We start from the raw sequence: 12,016 nt of genomic DNA on the forward strand, positions 1-12,016 counted from the left end.
ATAACATAACAACATAACATAACATAACATAACATAACATAACATAACATAAAATAACATAACATAACATAACATAACAACATAACATAACATAACATAACAACATAACATAAAATAAAATAACATAACATAACAACATAACATAACATAAAATAACATAACATAACATAACATAACATAACATAACATAACATAAAATAACATAACATAACATAACAACATAACATAACATAACATAACATAACATAACATAAAATAACATAACATAACATAACATAACATAACATAACATAACATAACATAACATAACAACATAACATAACATAACATAACATAACAACATAACATAAAATAAAATAACATAACATAACATAACAACATAACATAACATAACATAACATAAAATAACATAACATAACATAACATAACATAACATAACATAACATAACATAACATAACATAACAACATAACATAACATAACATAACATAACAACATAACATAAAATAACATAACATAACATAACAACAACAAAAACATAACATAACATAAAATAACATAACATAACATAACATAACATAACATAACATAACATAACATAAAATAACATAACATAACATAACATAACATAACAACATAACATATATATAATATAATATAATATTTTACTACAAGACCTGCCATTTTGTCCGAGATTTTTATCTTCATCTCTAATTGTATTGCAAATAGACATTACTCAGGGCTTGAACCCGCAGATGTTACGGATGTGAATAACGGAAACAACAACATGTCTTAATCTGCACTCAGAGCAGGCCAGGCTCCCTCCAGAAGCACTGTCACTCTGCGGATAATGGCTGCGTGTAAACCTGCACTAGACAGAGAAGGAGGTGAACCTTCTTTATCAGGGTTTCCAACACTTCTAATCCCTTAATGATGGAGCCAAAGTGGCTGAGACACCGGCTCAGATGGACCCAAAGGTTATAATCCTGTTTACCCCTAAACACAGACTACAGGCCTTCGCTTCAAGAACACCACACTGAGGGAAGAGATCAGGGCGAATGAGCTGAGATGTTGTGGTTGAGTGGGTAATGGTTTGACTCAATAAATGTGAAATGTGAGCTGATTTAGGTAGTGCTTTGGCAGTCAGACAACTAATCATAAAATGCCAAGCATTTGATGCAACCACTTGTCTCTAAAAATAATTCTGGTTTAATAACATGTGAAAAAAAAAAAGAAACAGTAGAATGGCACTTGTGCTCAGAGGAAAATTGCTCAGATGTTTGTCTTTCATAACTCAAGAGACGTGGATGTGGAGAATGCAGTTCTTAGATATGGCTCTAGTTTCTTTTATTCAAAGTGTGTCTCAGATGTTTCTCCTAAAATGCAAATGGACCCAAATGAGACAACAGTTGACGTACAGTAAAAGCATAAAGCCTTAAAATCAGAGTGGATAAAATAGTACATTTTGGAGAATTTTTTGAGAAAATAATTCACTTTGACTTTTGACTTTTGATCGCAGACCATTTTTTCCACGTTTATATCCAGTGTTGAGATTTAAAGTATGTTCGGATGAACAATGTGCAAAAAATGTACGCAAAATTACAATGCATTTTTAGTTAATGTAAATGTATTTTATTTTTTCATTTATTTTCCTTCTTATAATAATAATAATAACATATCGAACAATGAGCCACTGTGTCAGGCTTTTAGATAAAAAGTAAGTGCTGTTCTTTTGATCTAAACAGGACAACTGTTTTCAACATTGATTATAATAAGAAATATTTCTTGAGCAGCAAGTCTGCATATTATACTGATTTCTGAAGGATCATGTGACACTGGAGGAATGATGCTGAAAATACAGCTTTGATTCACAGAAATAAATTACATATTTAAATGCATTAATATAGAAAACTGTGATTTGCAATTGCTATAATATTTCACAATATTATTGTATTTTACTGTATTTTTAATCAAATAAATTCCGCCTGCATAAGCATTAGAGACTTCTTTCAGAAACATAAGAGTGCCAAATTCAGCACTCCAGAAGTGAAAACGGTCTCATACACAAGGTTGTTTAACCTGTGTGTTTTATACGGTGCAGTATATATTCAGGAGTAATTTTCATCCAGCAGTTAACTCCACCCGTACTTGCGTGAGAGAGCAGTTTAGTTTGATTGGCAGGTGTTAGATGAGGTGACTGAGTCATGATGGAGAGCTTTGTTCGTTCCCCGTCACACCTGGGGGTCAGCAGCTCCACCCACTCTGACCTCCACCTGTAGAGATTCAGAAACTCAACGGAGCCCACGATTCACACCAGTCCACCAGCATCAGGGAGTTTTCTGAAGACCAAAGACTTCCAATAAATGTTTCCGACTGCCTCTCAAGTAATCTAGTAATACCAGTCATCAACACGCAGAAGTTGAAAGGCAATTAATTATGTAGGCTACTGTAGACAAGTGCTTTGGCAATTACAGGGGAAGAACATTTGACATAATGCATTCTGACAAGCAGACAAAATGAATAAATAAGGTGTGGCTTGACAGAAGGTTAATCTGAGAAAAACAGCTATCCTTGACATGAGTGACGCAGGTCTGAACAGGTGCAGTGGTCCTGGATATTGTTCACAGAAAAGTGAAAAGTCTGTCACTATTTACTCCGGCAAACCCAGTGTGCTGTTATTTATTCATACATACCATACATACTTTTTTTTTCATTATTTTTTTTTTTCCTGTGGGACACAAATGGAGAATCAAGCTCCAGGAATGACGAACAATGCCATTAAAATATGATATACGAATGCTGATCCGTATTTCATAAGAGTTTTGTGTGAGTTTCAGAGTGATTTCTGCAGTCCCTGGAAATCTTCCAGATTTCAAACCTCATTATCCATTCAAATCAACTGCGTAAATAATTTAGCTTTCAGTTTCGTATATTAAAAGCCTGGTATGCATCTGCACATGAATGAGATTTCAGAGCTCTAGGAAGATTACCACTGAAAAAAGACTTAAAGTGGTCATATGATAACATTATTTTGTGTGTTTGGTATAACGCAATGTTTATGCAGTATTAGGTGTGCTCTGATTGGCCAGCTATCCAGTGCGTTGTGATTGGCCAAATACCTCAAGCGTGTGATGGAAATGTTACGCCCCTTAACATACTGTGATGCCGATTACCCCGCATTATGAGACAAAACCAGTAAAACCCATTATAAACTAGACATTTGTTGAATCAAGTGGGGACATAATTACTGATTATAATGACTTATACTGTCTTTCTATGCTTTGCGTATCACGCTGCATAAACATAAAACCATTTTAGGCTACTCTATAAGGAAACAATCCTCATCCTACATAAATGCGCTGCACATATCTGAATATTTGGGTTGAACTGTTCTGGAACAATGTTGTAAATACAACTTAACCACTGATTTCTAGTTGTGTCCTCTTTTGGAAGGCCAAACAAAGTAGTTTCACTTTCACAACGAAACGCACAGCGTCTTCACGAAATGACGGCAGCGCCAACTACAGCAAGAATAAAAGTTAAGCCTTCTTTCTTTGCGTGAACATGTGGGCAGCGTTACGCAGATCTTCCCACATCGTGACGTAGATGTGGGGGTGTGTTAGAACAGGCCGTTTTAGGAGGGTGTGGTTGACTCAACTTTTGAGCCTGTCCTCCAACAAAAAACGACCATATAGATCGAATTTAAGCGCCCTCTAGCGAGCGTAAAAATAATGACAGTATCGCGTTGCATCTGTTGTCATGAATTGACGTTATAACATCATTACCAATCAAAACACACGTTTATTTAAATGCAATATGTGGGCGTTTTACACCGATCTCAGTATTTCCTACATATTTTACTACTGTAGGTGGCTTATTCGTTCGAATGACCACACCTTACCCCACCCCTAAACCTAACCCTCACAGAAATCATGCTAAATTATGATTTATTGAGCATATACATTTTCGTGCAAGTCTGTTCCCTGGGATCGAACCCATGATATCATGATTACATATCAAGGTATAACGCAATAATCTACCAACTGAGCTTCACGAAACGCAAACCAGAGGGCAAATAAAAGAGTAAAAAACATTAATATGAAAACGACCTTTGCCGATAGGGGCGCAATTGTAGTATACGCTCTGATGGGTCGTATTTCAGGGATTTGGACAAACGACCTATACGAGCGTATTGGTTGGAGGACAGGTTGCAACTTTTATAAAGAATATGTCTTTGGATTTTAGTAAAAGATTGCATCAAATGACCCCTTAATTTGTTTGATTTTTAATTATTCTTAAAAATAATTAACTAAACAACTACCAAAAGACTCCAGAAGACACTTTCCGAACTTCAGAAGCAGTGAAATGTCTTTATAAGGAAAGCAGCGGCAGAAAGATTCCACAGGACAATGTCATTCAGGTTTGTTACAACGTGACGGTTTATTTGCTACTTGGTTGTACTAATAACAGCACACATTGCTTTCTCTCTGGCATTTGACTAACATAGTTATCATATTTAAGAGAATGGTATTGAAGCCAATCCCTTTTGTGTTTTCACATAACATCACAACGAATTCCCACGTGTTTACACGAACAATATCAGAAGTAGACTTATTTTGTATTTATTTAGCTTTCATCAGGATGTAACATGGACCATATTTTGGTGAAGTGAGGATAGTGATAAGAACAGACAGAAACGGATAGACAGAAAATTCCAGAGTTTCTCTGGAGCCGGCCCAAGTGGGTGGCATTGGGTGAACCAGAGCTGTGTACGGAGGAGCACCCCTGTATCTCGGGCCGCTCCTATCTCAGAAACCAAAACAATGTCACAATGCAGATTACTATTATTAAGTGGCATGACATTGTTGTGGAGGTAGAACTATGCGGGTGGATATGCCCTGCTTGGGTGGATCAGCAAGCTTCAACCGAAAGAGAGGGGCCACATCCAGAACATGTCTGATGTCAAAATCAGACTTCACCGGACAGGTTTGAGCTTTAGATAATAGCTGAAACTGGTTTGAATCGTTTGATCGGAGAAGAGGAGGAGGTTTGAAATAACAACTCATTTCCACCAGTCATGGGAACGATTGCTCAATATAAACATTCCTGCAGTAACATCAGTGTAAAGTAATGCAGTAAGGCAAGTAGATAATGTAAGAGCAAGTATATTATATTACATTACATTACAATATATTATATTATATTATATGCTAAGAAACACCTGTGTCTGTCTATTTATCTATCTATCTATTATAGAATTGTAATATATAATATATTTAATACACACACACACACACACACGTTTGTTTTGGTGGAAAGTGGGGACGTCCCATAGGTGTAATGGTTTTTATATGTACAAACTGTATATTCTATGGCCCTACACCAACACTACACCTAACCCTATCCCTCACAGGAAACTTTGTGCATTTTTACTTTCTCAAAAAAAAAAAAAAAAAAAACTAATTCTGTATGATTTATAAGCGTTTTTAAAAATGGGGACATGGGTTATGTCCTCATAAGTCACTCTCTCCTTGTAATACCTGTGTCATACCCATGTCATTATACAGAGTTGTGTCCTGATATGACACAAAAACAAGAGCACACACACACACACACACACACACACACAAATGTGTGTGTGTGTGTGTGTGTGTGTGTAGGGTTGTGTTTATGTTTACAATTAAATGACATCATGTTCAGGAGACAAATATTCAGGCACATTTTAGTTTGGGGACCAGTTGAAACTATTATCCATTACCTATGACCTTTGCCTAAGTAAACTTCTGTTTATTAACAGTTAATTAACAGTTAATAAGTATAGGTATATTGTAGGATTAAGGAATCTAAAATAGGGTCATTAAAATGTGCTTTATACGCAGTGATAAACAGCCAATAATATAATATGCATGCTAATAAGCAACTAGTGAGAATTGGTCCCTAAACTAGTGTTACCAAATATACATACCACATTTTAACAGGCCTGTAACAAACACTCGCTACTGCTATTCACGTAATCCATACACTTACTGAGACATTTCTATGTAGAAATAGCTAAAGAGGTCTGGTTATGCCTGAGAGCTTTCTTAAGACAGGTGATTGATGACCTACGTGGCAGTCGCTTCCTGAAGGAAAAGTATTGTAAACAAATTATTCACAGCAGGTTGAGGATTGTGTGTGTAAACCATAAAATGGTTCGGATGCTATTTATGTCAAAGTGAGTAGTTTTAAGCGATCCTGTTTTCATGACTCACTGATTAGACCGTCTCTTAAGGTTAAATCACGTCATCTTTCCTGGAGAAGCGTACCTGTATTCCTCAGACAACAGACCACCTCCGGTTCAGGCGGTTTGCTGAAGTCAACTGAAGTTGAATGGAAGAAGGATAGGGGCGCTTGAGATCACTATCTCCTGTTGCAATGTTAAACTTCTATGTTGAGCGGACCCGCATGTTTTACACAAGAATCCTTCTCTTGATTTATCAGCTGGCACGGCTTGTGAACACAGCAAGTGTTCAGGCTGGAGAATAACTGCAGTCCTTGTTAATTAAACAATGGACAGCTTTTAGGAAGTAGTTCTCAGAGGAGTGCTGTGATTTTGAGAGAATGATGATGAAAACTTTTACTGGAGTCCAATGGAAGACAAACTTTAGAGTCACAGCATAACACACATCTATGACTTTTTAAACACAAAAATTGGGAGTTAAGCTAATGATAGGTCATATTAGAAACATGTATGAGCTTCCAACACTCAAATTTGTAACTATTTTAAGTTTTGGTAAAAGAATGAGTAGAAGGCATGCCAATAAATGATAGCATAGGTTACACTATTTTTCTTGAATATTACATTTCACTCAGACCTATATTCGTTAAGCCAGTCATTTTTAAGTAAAAGTAAAGGTCAGTCTCTTAAAAAGTATGCTAGGTCTGTTTAACCAGATAAGGCAAATATGCATTTCACAAGTTCACCTTAAGATAAGTGAGATTAGTGTAAGATAAAGGTAAATTTGACATTTGGCTTTCTGTTCATGATGGAAGGCACAAGCTCATCCGTCCCTGCACTTCTTAATGTATGAAAAAAAATGGTTAAGATGAAGTGGGGATGATTACAATTTTTTTTTTTAATTAGAGTGGCCAGAATAGGCTCAGGCAACACAAACACATGCACCTTTGAAAAAAACAAATATTTTATTACACAGAATACAAAAACTGTACAATACTTAAAAATCACCATAATAATAATAAGAATATTATTCACAATAATCTGAGAAATTTCCCAAAGTCCAAGTGAGTGTCCCGGTCATCACAGTGCTGGTCTCCATACACTCAGTCCGTGTAAGTTGTACACATAAGGCCGGTATGGATAGGATTTGTAGACTGTCGCTAAAAGTGAAGCTCTAAAAATGTCCTCCTCTGTTGCAGCCATAGCGGTGGCGTCTGATTTCTGAAAGTAGTCCTTGCTGTGCTCTGTCGTTAACTGCCTCCGTTTGGTTTTATATCTCCTGTTCTGGAACCAGATTTTGACCTGAGTCTCCGTCAGGTGCAGCGCGCTGGCGAGGTGCGCGCGCTCGGGCGCGCTCAGGTACCGCTGACGGCTGAACTTCTTCTCGAGCTCCAGCACCTGCAGGTGCGTGAACGCGGCGCGCGAGCGCTTCTTTTTTCCTGCGGACGACAGTGCTTTATCCTCAGAGCTCCGATAGACCGAGATATCCTCTGCATCTGTGAAAGTAAGTACACGGTGAGATTAGGATTCTAAACACATTTTCTCCCAGGAAAACTGGTCTCAGAAACACGCCTTCAATGTCAGGTGTAGGCTACTTTTAACTAACTTCATTAGCTTTACATAAACTATCTACCTACATAGTTTGTCTTGCAAAGTATACAACTGCCTAATCTTAACCAACGAACTAACCTAGAAATGCACACCGAAGTAGTCTTCAAAGTGCAGTACCTGTTCGTCCGTCTGTGCCGTCGTCTCTGTCGCGCTCAGATTTGCAGGAGTCATCTTTTTGATCTTCTTTTAAGGATAAAATGTCCTCTATGAAAAACGACGTCAGCTGTTTGTTTGAAGCCGCCATTTACGTTGTTAAATTCCTGCTAAAGGTAAGGATAGAGCGTCTTGTTCCTCCAGGTAGTAGGTAATCGGCACTTTCACTCTCCAGCTCAGCTGCAGGACTTTAAATAGCGCGAGAGCTTTTGTCTCTTCTGCTATTGGAGGAGCGTCCTGCGCTGCGTCATCGGTCCAGACTCGCTGATGGCTAAAACAGACGCGTCTTCATGGACCATCAGTTCTTTATACATTTACTGCTGTGTGTAAAACTTTACTATTTTTAATGTTTTTGAAAGAAGTTTCTTCTGCTCATCAAGCCTGCATTTATTTGATCAAAAATACAGAAAAAAATGTAATATTGTGAAATATTATTACAACTTAAAATAATAGTTTTCTATTTGAATATACTTAAAAACAGAATTTATTCCTGTGATGCAAAGCTGAATTTTCAGCATCATTTCTCCAGCCTTCAGTGTCACATGCAACATCCAGTCGATCACATGATCATTTAGAAATCATTCTAATATTCTGATTTATTATGAGTGTTGGAAACAGTTCTGCTGTCTAATATATTTGATCAATAAAGGGTTAAAAAGAACTGCATTTATATAAAAAAAAAAATCTAATAATATATATTCTTTACTTTCACTTTTTATCAATTTAACACATCCTTGCTGAATAAAAGTATTGATTTTATTAAAAAAAGAAAAAAAAAATACTGACCCCAAATTACTGACCAGTAGTGTATATTGTTATTACAAAATATTTATATTTTAAAAACATAGCTTCTTCTTCTTTTTTTTTTTATATTCATCAAAGTATCCTAAAAAAGTATCACATGTTCTGAACAAATATTAAGCAGCAGAACTGTTTCCAACTTTGATAATGATTCATCATATTAGAATGATTTCTAAAGGATCATGTGATAATGATCCTAAAAAAAGAAAAGTAATAATTAGTTTGAAATTATATATACTACAAAACATTTACCAAAATCAATCTCTTACATTTTTGTTTTGTAATTCATTGCTATTTTCATTTTAAATATATTGAAAGATGTATATTTGAAGAAGAAAATATCAGTTTAAAATATACCTGTTGAAAGAGATACATGTGCAGTCGTTTACACAGAGCTTTTTATTACTGCTACACAGAGCCGCTCTGCCTCTTATTCTCAGTCAGTTGAGAATTTAGAGAGATTTATTGTGTAACAAGAGATCAGTATTAGTCTCCTATCATCCCTGGATGTCAAGCTGGGGTAGGCCCTGTGGTCCAGGGCACAGGGGTATGTGTTCATAACCAAGAGGAGGATCCTCAGTCGGCCGGGGTCAGAGTGGGTGGCCTCCTCCCCGTGGAGCTAATGACTTCAACAGATCTGGTCCCGGCTCCTTCTCCTGACCCACACGTTGTTGCATGGCTGTATGTTTGTTGTGCCCCTGTGCTTCTGTGTGACCCCACAGTCCTGGGCAGATGGGAGAGAAGGATAGACACACACACACACACACACACACACACAGACAGAGAGATGTAGTTAAGGAGGAGGTATGTTGAGGTATAGAGAATGGGACGGGGAAAGAGGACACACTGGCCCCAGGAGACCAGGGAGTTTGCTTGGAATAACACAAAAAAGTATTGTCCACCGGCATGACCTCCCACCAACATATCTATCTATCTATCTATCTATCTATCTATCTATCTATCTATCTATCTATCTATCTATCTATCTATCTATCTATCTATCTATCTATCTAGCGTATACTATTTATTATATCTGTTTGTGCTGTGATCGTAAAGTATACACTAAAACAGTGAAATATTAAAATATCAGAATGCTCCCTCTCAGATTTAGCAGTAAGCCTTGCCAAACAGGTCCCCTTTTTCCAAAAAGTTTTTTATTTATTTTTTAATATAGCTATGTTTCAAGAAAACATGTTACTAGGAGCTTTATATATGTAGCCTCCAATCTACAATAGCATTACAACCCACTTTTACGTTTTTGTTAATATTTGAATTTATATTTTATATATATATATATATATTGTGTGTGTGTGTTTATTCGTTTTCTGTTTATTTCAGTATTAAGGTTTACTTTTAGTTTAAGTTGTTTAGGTATATCATGTAAAACTAAATGAAAATGGAAAAAGTTGTTGGAAATAAAACAAATAAACAAATATTTATCATATAGAAATTCAGTTTATATATATATATATATATATATATATATATATATATATATATATATATATATATATATATATATATATATATATAACTTTTTTTAAAATATTGCGAAATATAACTTATTTCACTTAACATTCAGTTCATTTGAGTAAAAATGTTTTTATGGTTATAGTTTGAGTTAACTGCGATAAGCCCTATGAAGGTGCTCTTGAACGTTTTATTTCACAAAAGGAAAAGGGCTTAAGGATTTTTGAAGGCTTACCTAATTTGAGCTGTTGTCATGTAAACTTTGTATTTGAGATGTTTTTCATGATAGCGCTCTCCTTGAATAATCTGACTGTCTGTTTCCCCTCTCTCTCCTACACACACACACACACACACACACACACACAGTGAGTAGACTACCTGCATTGCTCATCCCTATTTTCTATACTTCTTTGATCAAGTCTTTTTCCTGTTTTGTATATCTTTCGATGTCTATCTTAATTGCACAAACACATATTCAGTTCCTTATTTACACTGCGAGACTCAGAGACTCTGTCATGCTTTGGCCGTACAAAACAAGCAGTAGTAATTGGATGAGCATTGCTTGTGGCTTGTGTAATGCAACTCCCGCTTTCTCTCCTGACCTCTTGTCCCTACACTAACACAATGTGGAAGACATGAGTTGCACCGTTTGCTTGTTTTGGGCCAGATGTGGGCTTGTTAGAATCTGACCCCGTCGACAGGAAGACATATGTCATTCTTTCTGTCATGAGAGCTGGACGGCTCACTGTCATTGGGTGCCATCAGAGTTTTGGATCATTTTACATTACAGTGAAAAGGTTATCTAATACCATGCTGTTCAAAAACTAGGGTTGGTTAGATTTTGAAGGAAGTGTCTTACACTCACCAATGCAGCATTTATTTAATTAAAAATATAGTAAAAGTGTTTAAAAAATGTATTAAAATCTGAAATCTGAAACAAATGTTATATATTTGTTTCTAGTGATTTACTCCAGTCTTCAGTGTCACATGATCCTTCAGAAATCACCTTTATTTATATAGCGCTTGAATGTCTTCACCTTTACTTGATCATTTTTAAAATGCCCTTATCATGCCATTTCATCAGCTCATTGCCTTTCATGCAGTGTGTAACGTAGCTGTATATGGATGTAAACGATCTGTAAAGTTGCACGATAAATAAAGTTATTAGGTGCGTCCCAGATCACGTACTTATGTACTATTCTAAGATGTTTTTTAGTATGAATTGTGTGAGCAATGCTGATTGTTAATTTGATTCCAGTTGTGTCTCCTTAGTTCCTCGTTATCCTGTGTTTAAAAGCCCCAGTCCATTCTCAGTGTTTGTCGGGTCTACTTGTTTTGGTCAGGTCTGCTTTGTTTGATTATGATTAATTCCTGTTATTCCTTGGATTAATGACTATTCATGTTTTTCTCTCATCCCTCGCTCCTCGCCGTCACAGATCGTGACAAAAGAATGATGAATAATAGTGTAGGTGTATATTATCCTTGTCATATTTCATTCATGTCATATTTCAGTAATCATATAAACAGTAATTATAGGATTTATTAAGCTTAATTTCGTAACCCTACACTGGGTTATTTGATCACTATCCAAAACATCTTTTCCCCCATTTGGACAATTTAACAATATAAACTATACCTGAAAATGAAGTCAGATAAAATAAAACAAATACAATATAATTAATAAATAAAATAAAATGAAATAATCTGGATTTAAATAAGCAAATCCTTCACATTTCATAATTCAATCATTATTGCAGTCATTAAT

At 35.9% G+C, this 12,016-nt stretch overlaps 1 protein-coding gene across 1 annotated transcript; it reads right to left on the minus strand.

Moving 5' to 3' along the window:
• Nucleotides 1–7,162: 7,162 nt before the first annotated feature.
• On the minus strand, nt 7,163–8,328 carry LOC128019204 (homeobox protein Nkx-3.1-like). The gene is made up of 2 exons (XM_052605303.1): nt 7,945–8,328; nt 7,163–7,712 (listed from the first exon to the last, which is right to left on the minus strand). Exons 1-2 carry the CDS (start codon nt 8,069–8,071, stop codon nt 7,297–7,299), a joined length of 543 nt encoding a protein of 180 aa, XP_052461263.1. The 5' UTR covers nt 8,072–8,328; the 3' UTR covers nt 7,163–7,296.
• Nucleotides 8,329–12,016: the final 3,688 nt, after the last annotated feature.

The sequence above is a fragment of the Carassius gibelio genome, chromosome A8 (assembly GCF_023724105.1).
Source record: "Carassius gibelio isolate Cgi1373 ecotype wild population from Czech Republic chromosome A8, carGib1.2-hapl.c, whole genome shotgun sequence".
Classification (NCBI taxonomy): domain Eukaryota; kingdom Metazoa; phylum Chordata; class Actinopteri; order Cypriniformes; family Cyprinidae; genus Carassius; species Carassius gibelio.